This window comes from Tigriopus californicus, chromosome 8 (assembly GCF_007210705.1).
Source record: "Tigriopus californicus strain San Diego chromosome 8, Tcal_SD_v2.1, whole genome shotgun sequence".
Classification (NCBI taxonomy): Eukaryota; Metazoa; Arthropoda; class Copepoda; order Harpacticoida; family Harpacticidae; genus Tigriopus; species Tigriopus californicus.
Window position 1 is genome coordinate 14,929,121 of NC_081447.1, and position 25,917 is coordinate 14,955,037.

General features: G+C 45.0%; 5 protein-coding genes and 1 long non-coding RNA gene across 12 annotated transcripts in view; 4 read left to right on the plus strand and 2 right to left on the minus strand.

The window, feature by feature from the left end:
• Positions 1 to 141: 141 nt before the first annotated feature.
• Positions 142 to 1,497, plus strand: LOC131885851 (retinol dehydrogenase 11-like). 2 transcript variants are annotated; one of them, XM_059234034.1, is made up of 4 exons: positions 142 to 432; positions 510 to 762; positions 820 to 1,113; positions 1,198 to 1,497. In XM_059234034.1, exons 1-4 carry the CDS (start codon positions 304 to 306, stop codon positions 1,491 to 1,493), a joined length of 972 nt encoding a protein of 323 aa, XP_059090017.1. In that variant the 5' UTR covers positions 142 to 303; the 3' UTR covers positions 1,494 to 1,497. The 2 variants fall into 2 exon arrangements, with proteins under 2 accessions (XP_059090017.1, XP_059090018.1); XM_059234035.1 differs by having other exon boundaries at positions 142 to 427.
• A 20-nt stretch (positions 1,498 to 1,517) lies between these two features.
• LOC131885847 (uncharacterized) lies at positions 1,518 to 4,186 on the plus strand. Its single transcript, XM_059234029.1, has 4 exons — positions 1,518 to 1,853; positions 1,928 to 2,230; positions 2,298 to 2,499; positions 2,799 to 4,186. The coding sequence occupies exons 1-4, from the start codon at positions 1,575 to 1,577 to the stop codon at positions 3,305 to 3,307; spliced, it is 1,293 nt and encodes a 430-aa protein (XP_059090012.1). The 5' UTR covers positions 1,518 to 1,574; the 3' UTR covers positions 3,308 to 4,186.
• A 179-nt stretch (positions 4,187 to 4,365) lies between these two features.
• On the plus strand, positions 4,366 to 7,868 carry LOC131885848 (DNA excision repair protein ERCC-8-like). 3 transcript variants are annotated; one of them, XM_059234032.1, is made up of 5 exons: positions 4,366 to 4,523; positions 6,746 to 6,871; positions 6,952 to 7,128; positions 7,238 to 7,501; positions 7,611 to 7,868. In XM_059234032.1, the coding sequence occupies exons 1-5, from the start codon at positions 4,418 to 4,420 to the stop codon at positions 7,778 to 7,780; spliced, it is 843 nt and encodes a 280-aa protein (XP_059090015.1). In that variant the 5' UTR covers positions 4,366 to 4,417; the 3' UTR covers positions 7,781 to 7,868. The 3 variants fall into 3 exon arrangements, with proteins under 3 accessions (XP_059090015.1, XP_059090013.1, XP_059090014.1); XM_059234030.1 differs by lacking the exons at positions 6,952 to 7,128; positions 7,238 to 7,501; positions 7,611 to 7,868 and adding an exon at positions 5,669 to 6,643 and having other exon boundaries at positions 4,384 to 4,972; XM_059234031.1 differs by lacking the exons at positions 6,746 to 6,871; positions 6,952 to 7,128; positions 7,238 to 7,501; positions 7,611 to 7,868 and adding an exon at positions 5,669 to 6,647 and having other exon boundaries at positions 4,384 to 4,972.
• On the minus strand, positions 4,687 to 5,491 carry LOC131885854 (uncharacterized). The gene is made up of 2 exons (XR_009373875.1): positions 5,248 to 5,491; positions 4,687 to 5,176 (listed from the first exon to the last, which is right to left on the minus strand). It is a non-coding gene; the product is annotated as an uncharacterized LOC131885854 (long non-coding RNA).
• Positions 7,869 to 8,849: 981 nt separating the features above from the next.
• LOC131885845 (uncharacterized) lies at positions 8,850 to 12,831 on the plus strand. 4 transcript variants are annotated; one of them, XM_059234024.1, is made up of 10 exons: positions 8,900 to 9,223; positions 9,332 to 9,712; positions 9,791 to 9,849; positions 9,928 to 10,066; positions 10,142 to 10,448; positions 11,319 to 11,534; positions 11,608 to 11,786; positions 11,943 to 11,954; positions 12,133 to 12,342; positions 12,419 to 12,831. In XM_059234024.1, the coding sequence occupies exons 1-10, from the start codon at positions 8,900 to 8,902 to the stop codon at positions 12,773 to 12,775; spliced, it is 2,184 nt and encodes a 727-aa protein (XP_059090007.1). In that variant the 3' UTR covers positions 12,776 to 12,831. The 4 variants fall into 4 exon arrangements, with proteins under 4 accessions (XP_059090008.1, XP_059090007.1, XP_059090004.1 ...); XM_059234025.1 differs by lacking the exon at positions 9,332 to 9,712 and having other exon boundaries at positions 8,850 to 9,223; positions 12,419 to 12,828; XM_059234021.1 differs by having other exon boundaries at positions 8,900 to 9,712; positions 12,419 to 12,828.
• A 2,171-nt stretch (positions 12,832 to 15,002) lies between these two features.
• The window catches only part of LOC131885853 (transcription factor AP-2-epsilon-like), a 27,189-nt gene continuing 16,274 nt past the window's right edge, over positions 15,003 to 25,917 (minus strand). Inside the window, exons 8-9 of the mRNA XM_059234038.1 lie at positions 20,188 to 20,359; positions 15,003 to 16,291 (exon numbers count right to left, since the gene is read on the minus strand). Of these exons, the coding sequence (XP_059090021.1) occupies positions 16,094 to 16,291; positions 20,188 to 20,359 (370 nt within the window). The 3' untranslated portion in view covers positions 15,003 to 16,093. The remainder of the gene's footprint in view (positions 16,292 to 20,187; positions 20,360 to 25,917) is intronic.

Consider the following 25,917-nt stretch of genomic DNA (forward strand, 5'->3'; position numbering starts at 1 on the left):
GAAGTTGAACAATTGATGCTCACTTAACCGCAAGTTTTAAGGTCCCAAAATGAAGGTCCCAACGTGACGAACTTTTCAAGGGCGCACTTCCGAGGCTTCCATAAAAGGCTTGCAATTCCAAGTCAGCTTCGAGAGGAAACAATCGGACGCGTTTTCATATGTTAGGTAGAGTGGATTTTCGCTCAAGGATTACGACATGGTGACTAAATCCCAAATCCCTGACACTTGAGAAGGTGGTGAGTGCACCCTGTCGCTCTCAGACTACTTCAGTTCTTTCAAGAAACATTGGACCTGTCTCATATCATGAGCCTCATATGGATCCTGGCCATAGTTCTTTTTCTGATATGTGTTTTGGCAAGCCTGTGGCTATTGCGGGCCTGGTGCCATGGACAATCTGCAGGATCCACTATCAAAAAGCGTCTGGACGGTAAGGTAACGATCAAGCAATCGAAACCATCTTCGTCTATTCGCAACGTGATCTCTTTTGGGTTCCGGAATGTTTTGCACAGGTAGTCGTCATTACGGGTGGAAATGGAGGCATAGGAAAAGAAGTAGTGCGGGATCTCGCAGCCCGTGGAGCACGGGTTTTGATGCTCTGTCGCGATTTGACCAAAGCAAATGGAGTGGTTGAAGAGTTCCAACAGCTTGGGTGGACGATCGAGGTCAGGAAAATCGATCTCGCATCTTTGGCCTCTATAAAGACTTGTGCCTTGGATTTACTCCAATCTGAACCTGTGATTGACGTTCTTATCAACAATGCAGGTGCGTGAAAGATCGATGATCCCACAAATACTCGTTTACAAGTTGTCTTCGTTCAAGGTGTGATGATGACATCTTCAACCAAAACCGAGGACGGGTTCGATCTCCAATTGATGGCCAATCACTTGGGTCACTTTCTTTTAACCGAGATGCTGATGCCACTGCTTCACAAAAGTGCTCAAATGGGACACCAGCCACGCATCATTATCTTGTCAAGTGTGGCTCATGCATGGGGATCTATTCACTGGGATGATCTCAATTGGGAACGAACCAGATACAACAGCCTCCAAGCGTATGCCCAATCCAAATTGGCCAATATTCTGCATGCCCAAAAGTTGGCCAGGGTGCTTGATGGTATTTGAAAAGAAACATTGAAGTACGAAACATCGAAGAACCTCTTGCAGTAACAACGCACACCTTCGATTTTTTATTTTTCAGGGTCCGACGTAACCGTGTTTTGCGTTCATCCCGGCATTGTGGACACGAATCTAATCAAGCATTTGGAAATGTCGTTCTTCATGAGATGCATCTCGCCTTTGGCTCGGTGGATTATCAAAAGTCCAGCACAAGGAGCGGAAACGACGCTTTTTTGCGTACTTGAGGATTCCATTTTGGATCGTAGTGGTTCCTATTTCGTGGACTGTCGAGAACAAAGACCTCACTCAAGGGCATTGATGGAAGATGATCAAGATAGACTTTGGATTGAGAGTATGCGATTGATTGAATCCGCTTGATATTGGGATCATATTATCTGTTGTTGTTATCACTTGAAATTGTTGTGTACTTGGTCAATACTAAGAGTTTGTTCGCATCGGATGAAAATTGAAATCACTGACATCATAATGATTCGTTGGGCCGCTCTGCTTTTTCTGATCTTTGTGCCCAACTTGTCAGAGGGTGCAACTCCTTTGGAAGTGGCGCAAAAAGTTGTGCCTAAGATCTTTGAGGCTTTCGGGAACTTCACGTACTTGAATTTTGGCTCTTGGTCGTATGAGGGAGGCCATATCCTCCGAGGCCTCTGGCAATTGGAATCCCTTTTTGCGAGTGACCTTCAATTGGAGGCTCGTTTGCATGAGCACCTTAATCATTTCCAGGTGAGTAACTCTCCGTCCATAGAACGGAACTTACTTTTATCCGAATGTGGGATCCATTTCTACCTTTCTGCCAGAATGATGAGGGTCAGTTGGGCTACATGATCTTGCACAACGTATCCTTGGACTTCAATGGCACATCAAATCTGTTCCCTTGGCTCACATCGATCGGCGATGTGATTGGGCTATTTCCGATTGCTTATGCCGACCGACTGCTTTTGGCACAAGACGAAAGCTCTTACTCGACTCAAAACGACATGTTCTTGATCCAAGAAGTGGTAGATAAGTACATCTACGGCTACCCATATCACTTGGAGGACGGGACGATAAGTCGGCCAATATCCTGGTTCGACGAAGGTTTCCTTGAACTTCACGGCAAGGTTAGCGCGGGCTTTTGAGAAGATTCTTTTTTACATTGATCCACAAATATCTATTGTTTTAAATTAGGCTTTGTGGGTGGATGATATGAGTATGGGAACATCTCTGGCCACCTCTTTGAGTTTGCTGACTGGAAATGTGTCTTATGTCTTGACCTCGGTCCAACAGTTGCTCCAATTCCACGACTATTTGTTTGATGTGGAGGAAAATCTTTATTTTCACGGCTACAACGATTACTCTGATCACTTGTCATGTTGTAAATGGGCTAGAGGTAAGACTCTACAAAAAAATGAAAATACCTGACTTGAACTACTATTCGGACATTTAGGCAAGCGCTGGTACCAGCAAACAAACTTGCCTGCCAATGCCAGTGATGCAAAATTGACGTTTCAAACTGGTTTTAACGAAGCTGACCTTTCCTCATATAGCAATGTGAAAGAAGGGTCAGCTTCTCAAAAACGTGTTTGAAGCCCCAAACTTGCATCACTGACTTTGATACCAGCAAACAAAGGTACCTGCCAGAGCTTGCCTAAACGTCCCCATAATGGCTCTCGATTGAATCGTGTGTAGGAAATGGATGGGCGTTTCTATCCAAAATGGAAACCCTTCAAGCCATGGAAGACCTGGGTCTAATCGATAACCCTTGGTATCCTCTCCTCCTTAACGCCTTCCAAGTGCACGCCCAAGGCCTGCTCAGTCGAGTCAACCCTTTGAATGGCCTATGGCCAAACGTCCTCACCAACTACGACACATTTACTGAGACCTCAGCCTCGGCCATGTTCTTAAGCGGTATGGTCACCGGTCTGGAACGAGGTTGGTTGGACCACAGCTCGGAATTCGGCGAACAAATTGAACTGGCATGGTCTAGCTTGGCCGACCACCGAATCGCCGACGACGGCTCGGTGCTCGAAATCATTGGTGGGACGGGGATCAAGAACAATGAGGACGGCTACGCTCCATCCAATACGAATTACAATCGAGCTGCTCCGGGTGTGGGTGGATTTCTCCGAGCCATAAGTGCCATGGAAAGATATTACCGATTTAAAAAAAATCGACGGTTAGTTGTAACCGGATCTTAAATACATTGATTCCTATCGACCAGCTGATAAAGTTGTTCTCATATTTCTATTTCTCACTCTCACATCGCTACATTCCATCCCTTTAACCATCACCTGCTTAAACGGTGACGAACACTTGTTCAGACTACGGATACAATTGTGAAAAGCAAGGCACAAAGGCATTTCAAATTAAAAGAGAACATCAATCAGACCGAATGAAGGTTGGGCCGAAATGAGCCTTTCGAAGTGGAAATCCCTGTTGATCAGCTCGTAGTTCTGGATTGAGGTGCTCGAGCATCTCCTTAGGCAATATCAATGCAGTGTCAGGGGATCCCAGGAGCTTTGCGGATGTCCTGTCTCACCGATTATTCTCACGTGATCCACGTGAGTGTTCCCTCGCGAATCACACTCCGGGAACAATACGAATCCGTTGAGCGAATCCTCAACATTTACTCCTATTGCCATGAACGCGGCATCAACTACTCGGACTACAAACAACTCCGTAACCAAATCAAGTGGAAATTCGTGCAACGAGCCTTCTGTAATGGAGATCCGCCGTCTTCTACTTCCGTCAAGATATCCTGAAATGCCCATCGCGACGACGAATAATTACGGGAGCGAACGGTTATTAGAATGACGCTGACGGGGGACGGCTCATTTTCAGCAGAAATTGATGATGGTTGGGTACTTTGGGCACCATGTTCAGAATTCTCTCAACCTCGTATCTAGCGTCGCTAGAATGAAGCTCAAGCCACCATATCCTTGGCCAAATTGCAATTGTTCTGGCCGATTTGAGTGCGATCCTGTTCATCGAATGTGATGAAACTGAGTATGGCTATCCTATTCTATTTGTTCCTGTTTGATTTCAGAGTGGTTACAAGATTTTTTAAGAAACATGGATCCTTTATGTCTTATTTAGTTTGAAGTATCGTGCAAAAAAAAAAACCGTTTGATTTTGATAGCTCATACATTGCCCCGCGATGAATTCTGCCCAAAGCTTTTCGATTAGTTTAAAAAGGTCGTCCAACTCTAAAAGATTAAGCGATTTTTCTCTCTGCGGCGACCCTGGTATACCGTGTCCCAGCTACAATCAAAACAATCACAATCATCGAACTTCTTCTGATCAGCCTCATGTCGTCGTTGTTCTTGACCAGGTCTTGGCGTTTGACTAGTCCATCCAGATGTTGGTCCGTGCTTCCCCGTAGTACTGTGCCACCCACAACCAGGTTGGGTCCAGGTAAATTGGTCGTCCCTCCTCACTTCATGAAGTGAAGCCACCAATCATGCTTACATAAATCTACAAACCCCTGAAAGCGCCATGAGATTAATAGCATTATATGCATCATGAACCAAGACGATGAGCCCGCCCCTTTGTCTGCCCGATGTTTTTTGCGGCCGAGAAGCTGGCTTCGTGTCCAGGTGTAATTATGAGCAATACTTGATCCATCATCGCCTGACGTGTTTGTCTCTGAGTTCGTGCCGCACCCTGCAAGTGTCGGTCCATAGCAGTGGGATCACGGATTTGGACGTGGACACGTGTGAATCCAGATATGCCTTGGCGGGTGCGGCGAATGGCACCCTCTACATCCATGATTTATGGGACACGCGCGCGGCGGGGCGACCCCAATTTACGGCCCAAGTGGTGGCTCATGTGGGCAAGAGCCATCGACATGCCCATAAATTTAGGCAAAACTAGCCCCAATGAATTTACTCAACTTCTGGCCAAGTGCTAGGTTGCCTAGGATGGAGGTTGTTTCAGAAAGCTTGTTACTGAAAGTTGTTCCAGTACGCCCAAGAATTTGCTGTCCAGCCATCGGGCCATGGCTTTCATTCTTGTTAGAACAGGCCAATCTTAGTATGAACGCAAAAGCCGTATTCTTAGGATTTCACCTACAAATAGGAGCCAAATAGGTGTGTAAATTTGACCAAAATGGATCAAACATAATTTGGAATGGACTTACGTGCAGATGCTATGGTGTTTGTACCCTCTGAAGCCTGTCCCTGATGGAGTTTGAAAGTCACATACAATGGTTTCCATTAGTTAGCCATAAAACAAGGTTGAAAATTGGGTAACACGTCAAAGCAAATGGAATCTCTTTTTTTACAGCTTGTGCTTTAATAGTAGGTATAGATGGGACGAACTGCGACAACGGGACCACTTGGAATGGACCCTGGGATGATAATTTAGCTAGGTTACTTCATTTGGCTGATGGTGGAGTGACGATGCTTCAGGGTGATGCTACTAGTAGTTACTAGATACAGTAGAAATACATGTAGTGGCATCGAGCTCGTTTAGGGTTTGGTGTGCCTTAACTATTTATTACAAGTGGTCAATAAAAGCACAAATCGGGTTCAAGTTGAGTAAATTTAGTCCTCACTCAGTATCGAGTGTGTGCAATGGTATCCGCAAGATCATGGCCTTTTCCTCACCAGTGGAATGGATAAGTGCCTCAAGGTGTGGGACACCAATATGCTCACACCGGCTGATCAATTCCAATTCGTGGGCAAAATTCATTCCCATCACATGAGTCACATTGGAGGTCATCATTTGATAGCCGTGGCCACGAACGTCAATCACGTTCATCTCATCGATATCAAATCCGGAGCCAACACCCACGAGCTCCGGGGCCATCAAGGTCAGGTTTTATCGTGTCAGTGGTCGAACCGGGACTCGAACCTTCTCGCCACGGGCAGCTCGGACAAGAAGATTTATCTGTGGGACGTTCGCAATGCTCGCAAGCGATTGAAATGTCTGGATTACAACCATATTGGTGGCCAGAAAGCATCGAAACTTCCCGCCTCCGAGGGTCTTTCTCATGATGGGAGTGTCAACGGACTCAAGTTCTCAGCCTCCGGTCTGAATCTGATCTCATTCGGCCGAGATGGCCGAGTGAGAGTGTGGGACGTGGCGTCTGGACGCAATCTGAAGTGCAAGTTTCCTCGGTTCTTGAACAAAACCAAAAGCTATGTGAAATTCGATGTGTGTGGCGATATCATGGCCATTCCCAGTCAGTCTGTCATCTACACCCTGAATATGCGCGATGACTCCGTGGTTCAAGAACTGAGTGGACACTATATGAATGTGAATACGTGCGTGTTTCGTCCGGATGCTCAAGAGCTCTTGAGTGGTGGGGATGACCGCAACGTGCTGATTTGGGATCCCAATGAGAGGACCAACAAAGCCTATCAAGAACACTTACAAGCCAAAAGGCCTGTGGGCGATAACATGCTGAAAGAGACAACAGTGGATCAAAGTCAACCTTCGACCATTGACACGTGGAGCGATGATGAGAGCGACGATTCGAATTGAACCATCTGTTTGATGGGATGACAGTGAAATAAAATATGCGATTCCACGTGAGATGGCCTTCTTTATTTGCTAATCTTGGCAACAGTAGCCTTGTCCCCTAGTATGGAAGAGCACTTCTTTTTCAACCGTCTTCATTTTAATCTATTTAGGTTTGAGGTTCCAGAGCGACCAATCTGAAGAGACTGATTTAGCCACCAAGTCTTACATTAAAAATCATCCAGAACTGCAGAAAGTCTTGGCGGATATCTACAAAAAGATTGACAAAACGGACGAAAGTAAGCTCCAAACATGAATGAGATTGACCGACATTTTCGTCATCATCGGCAAGTATTTCTAAATATTTTCAACATTGTAGATCCGCGCGCCAAATTTTCATTGAGGCATGAAGAATTTCAAGATGAAGATGCTGAAATTATCTACGATGTTGACGAGGAGCGGGACCTCAAAAAATTCCGAAAGATAGACGAAAGCGCAAAATCAAGACCGAATTCTATCGCAAAGGAAACTAAATTCCGCGCTTTTGATCTCAATCGTGAGTTGAACCCATAAATTTGTTTGTAAACTTCTACTCTCGACAATGCATTGTCACTATTTGTATAGAATCGAACCTCAATCCCCTCTTTAAATGTACGTGTTTACAGGCGGGGAACAATTCGTTTTTAGTGTGGAGGAAGTTGTGGAAGCCCTGCGAAGGGAGAAATGTCTGGATATCTGCGTCATCTCGATCCCCAAAGATGCTGTCATGGCTGACTTCATGGTGATTGCCACGTGCAAGACTAAGCCCCAGCTTAAAGGAGCGGCTAGATTCCTTCGCAAGTTGTACAAACTCAAAAAGGCTCCAACAGATATTGTTCCCAAAACCGAGGGCCTACAAACCGAAAGCGAATGGTTGGCCACCGATTTTGGTAAATATCGTTTCCTTGGAATATACCTTTTCTAATAGATGACTCAACCTTCTAAACGGAATATGGATAGTTGAAAATTGTATTTGATGCAACCACGGTTCTTTTTCAGGTAATGTTGTGGTGCATTTGTTTTTGAAGGCAACCCGAGAACACTACGATCTGGAAAGCTTATGGGCCCTGGGACCGGAATTGGATGTGAAAGCGAGCCAAAGTGAAGGCCTGGAAGAGTTTTTGGCCAACCGAAATGTGCTTAAAGATTTCGAGCCAATGCCTCATTAAACTGGAAATCACTCCCATCATCATTTGCTCTGCCTCACTTTGAACATGCATTCATCAAATACACACAGACACCATACGAAACATGATAGATCCCTATCTGCTTTCTCCATAATATAGTAGTAGTAGTGCATTTAAAAATTCAAGTTCCTCCGATTGTCATAGCTTAGCACAACAAGTAATCGCGTGATTCTTCTTGCATCCAAAAATTCCATCAATGCTCTTTGATTAGAACATGATCGTGGAAATGAGTTTGCGCGCATGTGGCACATCAAGATATATCTTTTATATTTGTCAAAAACACACGATCAACGGCGTGTAGCCTGTGATCCTTTCTGGACCCTCAACGAAGGTTCGCGGGCGTGCGGTTGGATCGAGTTGGAATACCGTATACCTTGAAAAAGGCAAGCCAAAACCGAACCCCTAGAAGCCAGAGGAGGGGACCTCGTTCCAGTCCAATATTACATACTGTACATATTGGAGTCGTCGGTCACCTTAACAACCGAACCAAAAACAGAAAACAGTCCAAGACGCGCACAAAAGCGGGTTTTGATTTGCACAAGCACATTCTATAGTAAGCTTCAGTGGTCTTTCTCATTGTTCCACAAACAGGCAGGCTTCGGGAGTACCGAACATAAAGGTGATTATTGCACCCAAGTTTGGCTTCCTACCAATTTTGAGGTATTTGGTCTCTTTCAAGATTTGGTTTGAGATAGGAGTTGTCCCCAATCGTCTCTTGGAAATTGAGGGCAGAAAATACCAAGTGCACCGGTTTGTTGTGTTCCAAGGAGAAAAGTTCCTCAAGGTCTTTGCCTTGGTGGCCTGCTGTTCGTGATAACGTTTTCTAAGTGCTCAGAGACCAAGTTTTAATGGAGTAAAAGTCACCACCAAGCTTCGTGGTTCCTGTGCATTTGAAAGAGGTCGGAATTTGCATGCCAAATTTCAGTAACAATCATGACCTTGCCACGTGGCCGCATTTTTTTTTTATTATCATGACAGTTCGGTCTTGCACTTGGAGACAATAGTCAAAATTTAGGTTCTAATTCAATATTGAATATACTCATATTGGAGAAAGGAAAGGCTTGAAACAATGTCACGAAAAAAGAGGAGTTTATTTATTCCATGTTGATGGATCGAGTCGTTCAAATGTGGTCCATGCACCTTGGCCATTGTCTTTGGTTAGTGTTCCATGTTGTTCCACCTTTTCCAGGTCCAACTCTTGCTCTTGCTCTGCACGCTGTATCTTATCCATTGATCACACAAAGGAATCGTTGGCACATCTTGACTCACAATACCAGTGGAACCACCTCCTTCGTCTTCGCTTTCGCCTTCGCCCACTCGGAAATGGTACGAACATATTACCAGAATAATGCCAGCTCATTAGGAGGTACATTCGGTGGTGGAGGGGACGAACCCAAATATGGTCGGAGAGCCTCCTCCAAAAGGGTAAGCCAGCCCACATACCAATACTCAAGGCTGACCTTTTCCCCAGCCCCCTTTTCGACATTGTGTGCGAGTTGGCTTTTGTGTTTTTTTTGGGCCCTATTGTTTCAGAGTGAGTTTGCAGTGAGTGATTTGGATTCCTTGTCCTCTCCTTCCTTGAGGTCGTTTACGAAGCGTGCACCTCATGAGCTCTCGAACCAGCGCTTGTCAAACACCAATTATGGCCCTGAAAAATATCAAAACACTTCCGTTCTTTGCTGTGATCATTGCACTCTAAAAGCACACTCACCAAGGCCTTCTTTTGGCAACCCTGGAACGACTTTGGAACCCTTTGTACCGAGATCTGTTCCTGGGACCATTTCTCCTGGAAATGTTTTCATCCTTCCCACCATCCCACAATATCAAGTTGCTCCATCTGGGTTGTCATTAGGTGGTCTTAATCTTGGCCTTTGCCAGGGATGCCATCATGTCTACGGTCAGAACCAAAAAAAGGTCAGATCATGGAAGCACCTCATCATGGAAGGCGTAGGAGGGCCAAAATGAATTCAAACAAGGGTCGATATTTTGCAGAATGGTCAACATGGGTCCATGGACTTCGAAATTCAAGCACGAACCAATAACATGAGAAGGTAGGTTTTGGAAACAAAGGTTACGCTTCTCTTCTTCGTGGAATAACTTCTCAAACCTGAGTTTGGCTCATGTTCTAGTGATCCTGGAGGCTCAAATGGAATAAAATCCTCCACCAGCGACGGACACCTTTCCAGGAACAATCGCTCCCATTCGCTCCCACATAATTCCTATGATGATTTTGACATGAGAATGGGCTTAACAGAACTGACAGGAACCGTAAGATTAATCGACAAGCGACAAGTGATGAATGAAAGAATCGCAATAATTCTCAATTAAACCAACCAACATTAGCTCCAAAGGCTGCAAAATGTCACGGATGATAACATCATGGACGAGAGTGATTACTCAGGGGGTGGACATTACTTGCCCGAGCCAGGCACCAGTACTCCCTTGGAATTAGATGAGTTCGCCCGGAAATCTTGGTCAGCTCCTCAAGACAACGGCTTCAATGGCTCTGGGGACATTTTCAAAGGTCAGAATAACTTGGAATCATCCAGAGGCCAATCACAGCACTCGGTTACAAATCATCACCGATATCAGCAACAGCCTCCCCCAGAACCACCGACTCAGAATAATCGAAGACGCGGCCAAGGTCCACGTAAGTGAAGACTTTTGAAAGCATGCTTAGTTTTTTAGGTCCATTGTTACCAACTATAGCAGATCTTCATTCTTTGCGAGATTTATAATTTACGAAATGCACATGTCTAAACCCAGACATTTTTTAACAGGGGTTTGTTCATTGGTCTAGAAGTTCGAAAAGCAATCTGATCTTAAGTCATGTCAGTGATATGTGGACAATTGGTAACTGTCAGGAATCAATTGCAGAAAGGACTCATGGCAGTAATGAGTAGGGAGGGACAAATTGTGTAAAAATATTTTTGTCGCTAAAGCCCACTTTTTTTACACATTTGCACTTCTCACTTTTATTTGCACCTTTCCACTTTCATTCTGTACTTTTTGCATATTTGGTTTGGAAAAGGTGTTTTGGTTGAAAATAGCGATTTCTTGGCATTATGATTCGTTACAAAGTTTTAAATCAAAGGCTGCCGCGAAAATGAATAGGTGAAACGCTGAATTTTGAATAATTTACGTCAATCATTCAATTATGAGTGGCTTGCAAAGTGGTACGACCTTGAAAAATGGGTTTGAATGTGCCTTGCTTGTTGATTTTATTTGCACCTTTTGTTACACTCTGAGCCTTTTTGCACTTTCAGGCCTTTTGTCACCTGTTTTGTCTCTACAAGGCTTTTCTATTGTGCATTTTTGGCCCCTCCCTACAAATGAATGTTATTTCTTGGATCAAACTCCAAAGAAAGCATTAGCTGAGCACGAAATCCAAACCTTACCGCAACGGTCATACTTTAACTTCAACCAACATTTGATCCAGTTTCCTTCCGTTGGGAAAAGCTCTTACGCTAAACGTTCCTAGAAGTAAACTATTTTACTTTTTCCTTCTATTTGGTAATAGCGAGTAAAAGCGCTTACAGACGTGAATTAGAGCAACAGATGAAAGAGCAACAAGTCCGGAAGGACCACGAGAATAAGCAAATTCGGGCGGAAAAGTTTGGCATGGACCAGGATCCCATGGACCATTTGCACGGTCGAAACGGGACCACCAAGTCAGACCGAAGTGGGGGATATAGTCCAAGTTTGATTGAAGGCCAACAGAGGCGAGCCCGGAGAGGTACTATTTGCTTATTGAGAAATCCCTATATGTGGGTATACTTCAAAACTGATCGGTCTTGCACCCATTTCAGGCGGGAACGAACCACCCCCAGCTCAAAGTGGAGGGTCCAGGGCCGATATGGTGATGCAAATGGCCGAAGAAAGAGCTCGCCGAGAGCGAGATAAAAAAGACGACGGTCGGGATTGGTGGGAGAAAAGAAAAGAACCGGATCATTTTGGCGAGTCACCTACAAAGCCTCATCCAGCGCAGGTGAGCTCCGAATGCGATTTGACGATGCATGTCCTGTCTGATTGGAAGCCATCAACACAAATGCATCGATTCATATTCATTCAAATTAGTACTATGAGGCAGGCTCCCATGCACAATATGTTGACAAACTCATTGAATGCGTTTCTTTTCTTGTAGGAAAAACCGACGGTAATTATGAGTTGTCGAAAAACTAGAAGTTTCCTGTATAGATGTGGTTTGTCAGTGTTTTATGACTAGATTTTCTTAATTGACGCGAAAGTGGCACTTTCTACTCACTGTACGTGTTGGATTCAACGTTGTGAATCCGTGATGAGTAATGACGGACGATCTTTTGTTTCAATTGTAGAGAGCCAGACAGCAGCCCAAACAAGATCGAATGTCGTATGAAGACGAATTGAAGGCCCAGATCGAGGACCGGAAACGCCGAGACGAGGAGGAGAAACGGAAGGAACGCGAAGAGGACGAGAAACTGGAGAGGAGGTTGCGCGAACAACAGGAGAAAATGAACGCCGAAATTCAAGAGGAGAAAGCCCGGAAGCGTCAAAAGGAGGAAGCAGTACGTAGTAGTACACTTACAGTATGGACATGATAGCAATATACATATTTAAATATGAATCCGGATTTTGAAACAGAATGCCAAGCGTCAGGAGGAGATGTCCAGGAAGAAACGGGAAATGGAGGCCCAAGTGGAACGGGCTCGGAAAGAGGCGGCTGACCTGAAATTCAAGGAAAAGAAGGCAGCCGCCAAGCTCGCCAATCAAGCCGCCCGAGAACAGACCCCAAGTCCGGAGCCTACGGAAGAATTTGTCCCATTCCGGAGTGACTCCCCGCCCATTCCAGCCATGCGAGGGAAAGCGGGACTGCCCCCCAGTGGTGCCCCCAACGACGATTCGGAGGCCATCGCCAACCAATTAAGCACCATGCGACAACAATTGGACCGACAGCAAGAAGAACACGACTCCGTTTGGAACGGCTTGGTGGAGGTGTAATGGGTTGTCATTCGGTTCGATCGAAATACATTATTCACTCGAAATACATGCCTCTTCATACAGCCGGGCTGACTTGGCGAATAATGTTGGAAGAGGGTCACGATTTGAGCTTCTTCCATGTAACAAGGCGAAGATCTATGGACCCACATCCCCTTGGCCTGATTGGGTTGGGTTGTTTTCTATTTAAATTTCATGTTTTCTCCCCCTCTGCTTGCTTCTTTCATCTGATTAGAAACAACGAGCTGAAGTGTGCTTGTTGCACGGTATAATCGCCCTCTGGAAGATGATAATGCTATGTGCTGCTGCTATTGTTGCTGCTCTGTTAACCCATTCCAAACAGGATCGTGCCAACTAACCATGCATGTTAAGATAAAGATTTTTATGACCCAAGCGTGGACTCCAAAATGATCGCCAATATTTAGCATGCCACGGCTACTTTCCACGCACTCTCTCGCACTTCACGCTCTATTCAGACGCCAATCGAACTACATCGAGTATACGTACGTAAACTAAGAAGCCAAAGAGCAACTCGAGGGTCACATCTCTATTGAGGGAGGAATTGAGAACACTTTGAGACTACTAAGAAGTACTCGATGGGCACTCGATTTGTCTTTACTATTCCCTCAAACAGCATTTGAAGATTGAGTAATTTGCCCCGAGCTGGATTGAAATGTGAGGCACAAGGGCTTTCCTAGTTGCCTGGAAGCCATCTGAAACGCCAGACGAGATTTAGTCCTCTCCTCTCAGACGATGGATGAACGACGAGTCCAGGCATGTGGTTCCTTCTGTATTTAATGTGATTGTGATGTCCTCTGGTTGGGATTGATGCAAGGGAGCGAGCTTGCTCCACTTGTTGGTGACTTCTTCACGAGTGTCAAGTTGCACTAAAGAAGGGCCTACTACCTAGCTAGCCTCTTGGCCAGGTTCGAGTTCGGGTAACAAAAAATTCCATCGAGTCTTCCAGGTTCACGGTGATTTCAAAGACAAAAGTCTCGACCGTGATGGGCAATTTCTTGCTTTTTCAAGCGTGAATCTCTGGCCCCCAACATTTTTTGGGGTCGCCTTTGTTCAATTTATAGTGTGCACTCGGTGCTCTCAATAGGTCTTGGCAATCAATTGATTTTACGTTCGATTCAATAAGGCGCTTATGAACTTGTGAAGCAAGGGTTCACCCAAATAAAGAATCAAGAATTGCCTGGATGGGAATGACTCATGGCATTGTCGAGGAGGTTTACATTCACGTAATTAAACGACGTATTTACTCGCCGAAACCAAAGTTGCAGGGCGACGTTGTCGATTCCAATAACTGGGAGAGAAAAATCGAGATCGCTTCGTCCGGTCTTTTATCACAGCAGGGCGACTCTGGCCTCTCATCAGGGATCGAGGATTCACCCCCTCCAGGTCAGCTCGAGGGTAATTACCTGGTATACCCAACTCCCTACTTCACCTCTTGGCCTGACAGTGTATTTCTCAGATGCTGATTTGAGAGCGCTTTATGATTAGATGGTGGCACTTTCTGCTCAATGTGGCATATTGAAAGTGATAATTCCCATGGGTTTTGGAATTTGAAGCCATTCACAGGACTTCGCAATTGCCATCATACGATTCTGCTCTGTCTTTGAAGAGGTTAATGTAGAGAGGGTGGTGTTTCTCGTGACCAATGTCGACACTTTCGCATCGAGAGCTTCGCCCTCGATGGTGCCGTCATCTCGCCCCCGAAAAGCAACAACTTGCGACAGACAGACCGGCAATTAGGAGTTTCAGGGAGCAACTTGCCTTGCCCACTAGTACTCTACGTGCACTTGGATGAGAGAGACACTTGTCGCTTGCTTGTTGTCGAAGTTGCTGTTGTTGCTGCGGTTGCGGTGATGACGGGGTTTCAACTTCAACCACCTCGAGGATCGTCCCTCTAAATTTAAAAATGTGTCCCAGAAATTCTCCCCGGTTTGACATTTTGGGACTGAACATTTGGGATGGTGCGAGCCGAGACGACAAAGCAATTAAAATGCCAGGATAACAAGGGGCTATTCCAACGACAACTGTATATCCTGTGTGCCTCATGCCTGTTTTGCTATTGTCAACTACGAGTGTGTACGTAACAACTACACTGTCATACGCAAATGCCAAAGAAACTTTGGTCATCATGCACACTGAATGCCTCTGACAATTGAGCATCACCCCCATTGGTTTGAAATGCCCTTCAAAATGATCAAAACTAGGCTAAGATTTGGCGTGGTCATACCAAGGTGTTTATTTTACAGTGAAAAATAGTCTGATGGAAAAAATTACCTAAACATGGAATATGATGAAGATGATGATGATGATGTTTATGTTTATGTTTATGGTGAAGATATGATAGAATTGGACAATAACAATTGCGATGAAGGTTGGTAGTGACCGAGGCAAGGCTCTTCTTGGGTGGATCCAAAACATACTACGTATATGAGAAGTAAGTGACGGTGTTGGGCTTTTTAAAGAGTGGGCACGAAAATACATCAAAAATCAGAGCAAGGGCCCCCAGAGGACAAGGGAAGAAAGAGAAGAAAAAACATTATTATTATAACAACAACAACAACAATGTCAGGAAATTTGCGCCGGAATCAATGTGTTTTTCGTAACGTATTGCACGCTTTTCCGCAACTGTCCTGCTTCAGTATTCCAAAGGTCCGTGGAGACATGTTGACCCAAGGACATAACGATTTTTGGCACTTTTTGTCTCACAATGTGTTTTGCTGCCTGAAGTGAAGTCGGGGTTGTGATATTCTGGACGCAAATTGCACAAAAGGGGTGGGAGGCGGCGGGGTGGGAGTGGTTTGACTAAGTATTCTACGAGGCTCCAGAAAGAGAAAATATTTCATTCGGGGTTATATTATTCGTAACATCATAGACATGTGGCAAGATGAAAAAATCACAGACTCAGATTGGATGGAGTAGATTCGAAGGAACGAAGGAAGAAGAAATCGGGGGGAAGCAAAAGTGAAGGAGGCATTGGAACGGATTTTACGGTTTTAACAGGGATAAAGAGACAGATGGGGACCAGAGGTTGGGGCCGAAGGCTCAAGACCGGATGGACTCGATAAACCCCTAATGTTGAAACCTTGCTTTGTCGTTTAGTGGATGGGAGAGCAAAGTTTTTGAATCCTTGGGCTCTACATCGGGCGAGGGTGTCTTTTTCGGGATTGAAATTAAATACTGTTGACATTCCAGGCCCTCCCTAAGACCTAGGGAGGCAATCGACCGAAGCTTTTCTTGGGGCGAAAGAGAAAGGTTGTGTGACCGTGTGATTGGTCAATATTTCCGACCACCCTATCTCTGGCGTCATTTCTTGTCGGACATGGACATGTGATGACCTAGTAAGGCCTTGGTATCAATGTAGATGGGCTTGGTGTCTTGCATAAGGGACGACGAATGGGGAGAGGCTGCCGTGGAGGAGGACGGCGGGGTGGAAGCATGCAGACCGGAAGATCCGTTGGGGTAGGCCTTATCCATATACTTGAGACTCTCGTTCAGGTAATTCTGCAAGGAAAAGAGCGAGATACGTACGTTTGAGTATTGGTATTATACATAGATCTAAACATTTAAACATTCAATTGTCATTGGGAGCAAAGTTAAATTAAAGTTTGGATTGGATGGAGCTTGAGCTTCTAAACAAACGAATCCAAATGAGCGAAAGACACAAGTTGAACAAGTTTTGTTCTTTTTGAGCATGCATGCAAGTCAAGTATGCAGTCAGGCAGGCAGGCAGGCAGGCAAGTATGTATGTATGTATGTCTCGATCGAGGAGTATGCGAGTGTCGGTCAGTGCGTGTGTGTGACGCATGCAAGATGTATCGCAGTTTTTGTGAGCATTTCAGAGCAATGATAACACTAAATCATGACAAATTACTAATTACTGCTGAGCTGGTCAACACCATCGTCCATTGGGCTCAAGGAGAGCCCACCCATTTATCTTGAATGTCCATCTAACAAAGACACTCCGAGCAAGCAAGCAAGCAACCAACCAACCAACCAAGCAACCAACGAAAGCGTGGTCCTCACAAGAACCAACGCAAGTGAGTGAGTGTGTATTTTTTGTTGTGCCCCCTCCTTCACGGTGCATTGCTAGATCGCTCACACATAGGACAACCAGAACGCAAACCAGCGAAGAGCCATTTTGAGGGGGATTAAATTAAAATTCTGGGCCTTTTAATTAGATGCCAGGGCATAGAGAAGGAGAATATTCTAACCTCAAAAGATTTATGATGGTGGAAACAACGCAGCTGACAGGCCTCCTTTACCCTCAAAATTTAGGATTGAAATTGAGCGCAAATAAGCCGTCCAAATAGTGGCCTGTTCGATATACAAAAACTTCTGGGACTTCCAGAGGATGGCTCGGGAGGGCTCCTACTGGTTTGTCTGCATCTCAAAGTAATATCTGTGACCAATTTGTCCATTATTCTCCGTACAGTGCGTGTTTAATGGGGTATCACAGGGAGCAACATTAGCACCCATCTCAACCAACAGGCACCTTCTTGGACTTGAGAGCACAGATCATTCCAGTTACGTAGATGGTCCGTTCAAAAGAAAGAAAGAAAGAAAGAGACCAACCTGAGGAAATGACGTGTTTTCCCTTTGAGAAAACCACGCCAACTTTTCGGCAAACCTCCCAAAACTTTGAAGTTTCCACACACGCAAATTTAGAAGTACTCATGCAACACCACAGCGGCCCTCTTGGAATCAAGTCCAACTAACCAGCAATAGAGACTCTGGTGACCCTGACCTAGTTGACCTGGAAATGGTTCTTGCGTGCCAACCAACCAACCAGCCAGCCAGCCAGACAAACCCAGCCACGCCAGAAAAGTTCAGTTTTGAATTATTGTGACAGAAACGGCTATAAATATCCGAAGATCTGCATTAGGCCTAGCAAATGGTCGTCGTCTGTAGCGTCCGTCTGTTGTCTCAGATCTAGCCCATGACTAGCCGATCTGTGGATCTGGAGATGGTGCTGGCATTTGGAGTCCATTTTGCTACCATGGACATGTGGATACAACAAGTTGATTTGTGGCCCAATCTAAGATTACAGTCTCTCTCTCGGCTTCCCCCTTCGTTCCTCTGTTCCAGTCTCAACAGCCTGGTCTCTTTGAAATACTAGTTCATCAAATTAACATTTATCACTCCGTAAATTACTCCTGCACATTAATAATCGAACATCTAGACTTGAGTCTAGCGATCTGTGACGTCGCAACTAGATCAGAATTACGAATTACGCTCTGATTCATTACGGAAGACGGTTTTTCTCCCACAATGTGCGAACAACCATGTGACAGGATGAGGGGGGGAAGGAGCCGAGGGAGCAAGGAATGGTTTCAATGTGAACAAAACAACTGGTTACAACAACTGCACAAAGCCGCCAACTATCTATCAGATCAGAGGTGGTTATTTTCTTCGGGCCTCCTATAAAAGTCCCGGTAAGAAGTTGCTCGCGTCATGGCTCTCTAAACTTAGACGTGGACTGTTCAACAATGAATCCTGGTTCGACCTGTGGATTATTTGACTTTGGGGGGGGGGGGGGGATATGCGTGTGGCCACAGAAGTCGATTGGCATGTTGTTTTGTTTCCCTTCTTCATTCAGTTGGTTGGTTCACATGGTGGCTCGGAACCAAACCACACATGTGTGAATGCCCAAGACAACAACCAAGGGTCGAACCAACATAGAAGTGGCAGGTCTTCTGCGTCCTCGGCGGTCTACTTGCTTTTCATGCCACCGTAGTGCAATGCTTATGATGACTAGGATGGGCAGCACATATTACTACACTGCCTGTATGTTCTGAAGACACCCTGTTGTGAAGGAAATAGAAGAAGCGCGAAAATGATCTATGGCTTATTGGTTTGGGAATTGCCTCAGTTGCTTGGAAATGAATCTGATGCCACAACGAACGTCTTGAGCAATACCAACAAATCCAGAGCGAGTTTCAAATGACGGTCTTCAGCAGACCAGTCGGAAACATGGCTACTCTCGGCCACTCAATCAAGAGGCGGTGATAACCAACGTCAAAGTATACAATTTAAATTACCTTCAAAATGCATTGGAAACGGCAAGATTCCGGAAATGCTTCGGACGGAAAAAAAGTGAGTTCCAGAACAACAACAAAACAATCGCCATTTGTGACATAGCGATCCATTTTTTCCGACAATCACGCATTCTATCAAGCTGGATTGATTGGTTGAATGAATGAATGAATGAGTGAATGAATGTATGTCAAGGAGGAATCCTCGACGAATGTATTTTTTGATTCAAGAATAGCCAATTTTGATGGGTTACTTAGAAAAAGCAAGGCTCACATATTATGACTTGAGTTTGCTTGGATGCGTATCGATGCCATTTGTAGACTCAATCGTGAATTGCTTGGTAAATCAGCATCGTGCGACAATTTTGAAATTCAACAACCATCCGTAGGAAGAAGAACAGGTCGCCGGTATAGCTTATTTCAGGGACAGCTAGAAACCTATTGTTGGGACATTGGAAATCCTGGAACGCTTCAATAACCTGTCCTGGTTGGTTCTTCCACCCATGCGTGGCTCACTTGATCATGGCATTGACTTCAAAGCGTACAAAAATGTGCCTTTGACACCAGGATTAATGATGCCGGAAAACCACAGGTTGAACCATTGACATTGCTCAGCAGCGCCTCTGAACGGTTACGATGAAGATGATAATAACAATAGTAATAATAATGATGATAATTATCAACATCATCGTAGTCGTCAACCTGCTGGACCATGCTTGCATTGTCTTAACCCTTCCAATGAGGCTATCCACCGAGCTAGAGGCCTACTTTGCTTGCCGATCCTGACCCTCCCTACCCATTTCGAGGAAACCACTTGATAGAAAGACAGACGTAGGCAGAGAGATTGACTCAAAAGAGCAATGAAAGAGGGAGAGGAAGAGAGAAAGAGATCTCAATTCTCGATGACGAGCAAGATGATTCTGAAGGATTTATCGACAATTCAGGTTTGGTCAGCTCAATGAAAGTGAATTGGAAATCGCCGTTCGACCTCTCTCCCCCCCTCTTTGGAGCTCAATTCAGCAGTCAAAGTGATCGGCTTTTGCCCTTTGCTCAACCATATTTGGAGACCTAGGCCATCGTAGTTTTACAACCGGTGCTCAGAAGTACACACGCTCACTCACACACTCACTCAGGTTCACATCTTATTCAGAAGCATTCGGTCAAAATGCGTACTCCCTCTCTATCGATGTATTATTATCGTCTGCATCTTCTCTTCGCTTGAGCCCAAACAATCACTCTACCACGGATTCGATGACCACCATCTTGCCCTGTTTTCTTTTCGTTTCTACTTTTGGACATTATATACGTATATACTGTGGTTGAGCCATACGAATGGCCATAGACCCATATTGTTGAATGAATTACCTGAATGGCTGTGAGGGCAGCCACGATGGCTGGCGAGCCGAACCCGTGAGTGATGAGTGAAAAATGAGTGAGATGGCGTTGAATCCCGGGATCCAGGATTTGTTGAGGCCGGGTGTTGCACAGTGGAGAACGGTCTTGGTTCAGGAGGTCCATGAGCTCCTTGGTGATCACTCTGAAAAACAACGGGCACAAATACGTGAAACATAAGTATTAGTAAATACGAACACTGGAACATATGAAGGTAGTAGTAGTAGTAGTAGTAGTAGTAGTAGTAGTAGTAGTAGTAGTAGTAGTAGTTATTGTTGTTGTTGTTGTTGTTGCTGTCTTGGCGGTTGTTGTGCATGCATGCAAGAGGAGAGATAATGGGCTGAATTCAATCAATGCAAATGACTCTTGACCAGTTCGAAGAGTTGGTAATTCCCTGGTGTTTGCTTCGAGTAGCTTGTGCCTGGTTCAAAGCAATTACGAGCAAGGTTACGAACGGTCTCATTTAAAAGAGCTTTCAAGACTCGTCGAAGTCATTTAAAGGGTAAAGACAAACCCCAGCCACCAAACCGTCACAACAACAACAACAGCAGCAGCAGCAGCAGCAGCAGCAGCAGCAGTAGCAGCACCTGGAGTACAATAGTAGCAAAGTAGCAATATTAGAAGTGGTGGTGGTGGTGGTGGTGGTTGTGGTGGTAGTAAAGGTGGTGCGAAGCAAGCCATGGCTAATGTACCCCCTTCGCTGGTTTTCGACCGTTCTCACTCCTCCTGGCGTCGCCTGTCTACTGCTTGACCAAGGAGCATGCAGCTAACTAACCCAAGTGAAATGCATGAAATGTATTGAAGTGGTTTTTGTTGATTGCAGACCGACTAGAGACTTACTCTGCTCATGTGGCTCGGCACACACAGTACATACACTAGGTACTGTATATACCTTCAATGCTCCCTCTACGTTCGTCCAAGTCCTTCCCGTCCTTCCCGTCCTTCTCCTCCTTTCTGCAGAGCACTTGGGCAGAAAAAGCCGCAATCTGACTCTTTCTCTGAGAGCAATTGTACCAATGGTCTTCGCCGCCTTCGTCTTGCTCTTCGTCGTCGTTGATTTCGTGGTTCGTTCGTGGTCGACGAGGTCCACCACGAGTTGACTTGAAATGGCTGGCGATTGCTTTGGCCAGAGAAGCTCAAAAATGACCATTTCTCTCTTTCGTATTCTATGCTAGTCCTTCTTCTTCTTCTCCTCCTCCTTCTCTACCACTAATTCTACGTGCCACAACCAACCCACCAACCCACCACCACTACCATCACTACTCTTTACCGAGCATCGACCTAGTCAGAGCCTATGAAAGGTAATTATAGTGGACGTTTGTTGTGGTTTGTGACCATACATGGGCTCACAAACAATCGGCGTTTCGAATATCGTTGAGGGCCCTTTTTACTTAATGACGTTTACATCATGTTTATCCACCATGGCAATAAAAGCAAGAGTTTAGTATGGCATCAATTCAGTTGGAATTCCACATCTACCTCAGTAGATTTGAAAGTTGTGAGTTGATGTCAGCCCAAATCTGATCTCGCATCCATGTTGAATGTAAAGGAGTTTGAAACCCAATGCTGTTATGTTTTATACTCGACAACCCGCCAATGTCCAGGCCAAAACATCCCTCAAACGAAATGTTTTTCCTCTTCTCCTCTCTCCATCCAGCTGGACCTTGAGCTTAAATTTTTGGAGAACGTGCGCTTTTGGCTCCTGTCTTTCATTGGACTGGTTAGCTGGTTCCCAAGGCAACCATCCAACCATCCATCCATCTATCCATCTATCCATCTATTCATCTATCCATCCGTCCATCCATTGGTGGTTGGTCCACTTTTGGAGTCGAATTTTCCCTCATGTCATGATAGATCTGCAGAAAGCCCTGAGGCTCGGGCAGCAATCCGTCATAAAAAGGTTATTAAGAGCATGCCATGCCTCTTTAAAAGATCGCCTGCCCTCCATCTCAATAATAAATGTCATTCCCGAGAAGTGCCGAAAGTGCGGTCCTTCAACTCCCTGGCACGTACTTACTGCATGCACGATGGTATAACAGCAAGCAAGCTCTGAAAAAGTGACCTCCAATAAAAAGGGGAAAATATGCGAGAACAAGCTTGTCTTCGAATGACAGTCACACAGGAAACTTTGGCATAAAACCAGAACCAGAACCATTACTGACGAATAACATATATTACTCCTACTCCTCACATCAGCCATCTTCATTCTCCATCTTTGAAAGATTCAAAGGAATATGTAAGCATAGTCCTACCAAGTAGTACCAGCACATAAGGCGACTCCCCGGTCAAATGGAAATCCTCTTTAAAATCCCGAGATGTGAGCATGTGATTTCTCCAATTTCCAGCCAGGATTAACGTGATCCCCTACTTAAGGAGGGAGTCCTATCAACCATTGAGAATGAGTTGCCATCCCCCATCAGAAAGCATTCCAATCGCAAACAAGGGTAGCACAATTTTCAAAGTCCCGTTAGCCCTCAAACACTCGGGTTCATGCTCCTAATAGTCATGATGGTAATTTTGAGTCACAATAACTCGAGATACTGGCTTGCTTGTTCTCTTGCTTGCTTCTGGTACTTCGCATACAAGAGTGAGAAGAGGCCGAGGCGAAGCTAGTTTGAGAAGTGACAAGGGCTTTTACAACTTTAGCACCTTCGTTCGTCGAGCAAGTCCCTTCGTTGGTCATTCGTCTAATCGGTTGTCATAAGAAACGAAAATCTCGCTTCCTCCCCTCTCCTCCCTGGTCACTCCCTGCCTGCCTACTGGTCACTCGGGTCAGCGCGATGAAATGGAGCCATAAAAATATTTCAGAAGAAACTTGAACTGTTGTGCTGCTCTCCTCATCATGCTCACGCAACATTCGTAATTCAATCAGATTACCTGTGAATGTCATGACATGGGACTCTTGAGGCAAGTATTTTTCAAACCATTAAGAAATAACCCGGATGAGTAATGGGCGCCCGCCAATCTCGTGGTGAAGTAGTACAGTACGTACATACAACAATAACAAACAGCGATATGTCAATGCAGCGTGCGTCAAGACAGAATTGCCATAGCTTAAAGGAAGCCTGAATGCTTGAATGAAATCACAAGTTGTGCTCCTAGATAATGATGGTGGGAACAAAACAGGTTTACCATCATCACGGTCATCTCTGTTGCTCTGTTATTGCTTTTCAAATTATTGGCAGCTCGAAAGTGGCCGAACAACACGCCAAAAACGAGCGAAGAAGAAGTGAGGCCGCCAACTCAACACAATGGCCAAAAGGCCACTTTAATTGGATTGGGATGCAATTATGCATTGACGTTGCTTGGGATGTTGTCGCTCGAGTTTTGAATTCGTTTGAAGCAGGCCAAAGAAATAAGAAAAAAAAGCGAATGGGGCCGAGGTATTTTAGGGATGAATAATCCTAACCGTGGTCCGATTTTTTTCCGATTTGATGCGAAGTTATCATTTCATCTCTCTCTCTCTCTCTCTCTCTCTCTCTTCATCCAACTTGTCTCGGGTAAGATGGAAGATCGAGATTTGATACCGGGTAATCAAAGTCGAATTATTATGGGTATCAATTCGTTGGGATTCTTGGACAATTTGGAGATTTGTCAGAAAAGGGGCCCAACAGGTTGGATCACTGCTCGAAAAACCATCACGCCAACCCCCGAGAAATCATTATTCATGGCTTTGGAGCTTCGGAGACCCACTTCTACACAGCCGAGTGGTCTGACTCTAGCCTATGATTGTGTTTGTGTGCGTGTGTACATAGATACACAATACAGTTGTGGCGGGATGACCAAACTGGTTCTCGGACTGAAATGCCTTCGATGGATTGAATGGTAGTTTAAAATCTAAAAAAGATCTACAACATCATCCAGATGTTTATCTCAGTGTTACACTCTGGGTCTCAAGATTTTTGAGTGAGCCCAGAACGCGAGTGCTTGATGGCTGCCTGGTCCTCCTAGTAGACGTATAAATGTACTGTGCGTACGTACTTCAGGGATTCCTGCCGCTGTTGCTACATTTGTTGGGTCTCTTGGCATGCAGATTCAACCAAGATGGATGGCTTTATAAGTGAGAGTTTTTCCCCTTCCCCTGACTGGACTTGAATGCTTCTCCTCGATGGACTCCACCAATATTACAATAAATACCACCGGTGGATGGATAGCAAAAGCGTACTAGTTGGTAGTTTGTACCAATGATCGACTTACTTGGCAGCCATTACAAGTTCTCTCCGTCGATACATATCGCTGGGATCTGAACTACTCTGTCGACAGAGGAACTCGGACACTTGTCGAGCGGGAAATTCGGTTTCACACACATAACCGAAATCACGGGCTAAATGGATGGCTTCACCTGAAATAGAAACAGAGCGGTGTGTGTATAAGTTTAGGTTGCCGGGCAAGGAAAGCACGATGGACATAGTACAGTGGATTCGGCTCCGAGAACCCTCATCCCTTTCCATGGGACGAGGGTCCAGATCCGTTAGGTAATACTGGCTCCTCATTCCACAAGAGAATCCAAAAAGGGGGCCAAAACCTTCGAGTCATCTTGATCGACCATCCACCGCTCCAGATTGGGAATGCATCACCAACCAACTTGTCCGACCAGGTAGTTCAAATTTTTAATTGCCGTGCATTATGGCGCAAAATGCCTTGCGTGCAACATGTCCAAATTCACATACATAGGTACACGTACGTGTGTATACATACATATGTGTGGGTTCTTTTCTCTCTCCCTACTCTTTTCTTCTCTGCCCTGTCTTTTCTTTTCATTATTCAAAGTGTCTTGGACATTTTCCGAAGGTGGTTGGTTGGTTGGTTTGAAGTTTGTGAAGTTTCGTTCGGTACTCTCCTTGAGACTTGAACTTAAACAGTTTCTTTTTCCCTTTCTTGTCAATTTTTCACCCCCGTTTCCGGGGGCCAATTTTCTCACCAGGGTGGCTCCCGACCAAAGATTGTGTCCAAATCAGGGAGAGAAAATAATCCAGAAATCTTTGCAGACCTTGGGAGAATTTCTTCCCCCCTCACCCTCTTTCTCCCTCCTCTTAAATCTGTCACATATCAAAACCAGTGTGTAAAAACGACTGGTAGTAAAAAAAAGGTATGACAATAATTCATGTGTTTTTATTCGGAGCCTCGAAGTGGTTGTTTGAACCAAGTCAGATTGGAGTTGCGAACACGCGACCAGGAAATCAATGTTCCAAGATCGTTCAGGGTTCCATTTGCCAATGAAATATAGACGGCTGACGTTCTGGATTCGAAGCAGATTAGGGACTGGTACAATTTGGATATTTTCATTCCAACTGATTGGCGATCTAAATCACTTGGAGGTGTTGTTCCACGATTGGGAGAGTCTCCATCCAGTTTGGCGCAAAGTTGGTCGTTGTCGTCATTGTTGGTAATGACAACATTCTCGAGTATATCAACCAGAGCGGATCTCGACAATTTTCCCACCTTCCAAGCAATCTTTGGCTCGAACTGACTTTTATTGGGAGTCACTGTCAATATTGTATTAGGTCAAACCTCCCAATATCGTACACGTTCTTGACACAACAAGCCGTGGAAGGTAAAACTCGATCAACAAAGCTGCGAGTTCCTTTCAACATCTGGCATGATCATTCATCGTCACCCTCATTATGCTCGAGAATTAGAATCTTTTGGCGAGCAATCTCGTCAGTGGATTCCAGAGCTTGATATCACAGCTCCTTCCAATTT

Bases quoted from the DNA above. Each gene is read 5' to 3' on its own strand.
- LOC131885847 (XM_059234029.1), top strand. From the start codon at position 1,575: ATGAAAATTGAAATCACTGACATCATAATGATTCGTTGGGCCGCTCTG. The intron at 1,854-1,927 runs GTGAGTAACTCT...CCTTTCTGCCAG, and splicing joins AGCACCTTAATCATTTCCAG to AATGATGAGGGTCAGTTGGG. The intron at 2,500-2,798 runs GTAAGACTCTAC...AATCGTGTGTAG, and splicing joins ATGTTGTAAATGGGCTAGAG to GAAATGGATGGGCGTTTCTA.
- LOC131885851 (XM_059234034.1), top strand. From the start codon at position 304: ATGAGCCTCATATGGATCCTGGCCATAGTTCTTTTTCTGATATGTGTT. The intron at 433-509 runs GTAACGATCAAG...TGTTTTGCACAG, and splicing joins AAAAGCGTCTGGACGGTAAG to GTAGTCGTCATTACGGGTGG. The intron at 763-819 runs GTGCGTGAAAGA...TCTTCGTTCAAG, and splicing joins CGTTCTTATCAACAATGCAG to GTGTGATGATGACATCTTCA.
- LOC131885845 (XM_059234021.1), top strand. From the start codon at position 8,900: ATGTTGATGGATCGAGTCGTTCAAATGTGGTCCATGCACCTTGGCCAT. The intron at 10,067-10,141 runs GTAAGATTAATC...AACCAACATTAG, and splicing joins TAACAGAACTGACAGGAACC to CTCCAAAGGCTGCAAAATGT. The intron at 11,535-11,607 runs GTACTATTTGCT...CACCCATTTCAG, and splicing joins ACAGAGGCGAGCCCGGAGAG to GCGGGAACGAACCACCCCCA.
- LOC131885848 (XM_059234030.1), top strand. From the start codon at position 4,644: ATGAGCCCGCCCCTTTGTCTGCCCGATGTTTTTTGCGGCCGAGAAGCT. The intron at 4,973-5,668 runs GCAAAACTAGCC...GTCCTCACTCAG, and splicing joins CGACATGCCCATAAATTTAG to TATCGAGTGTGTGCAATGGT.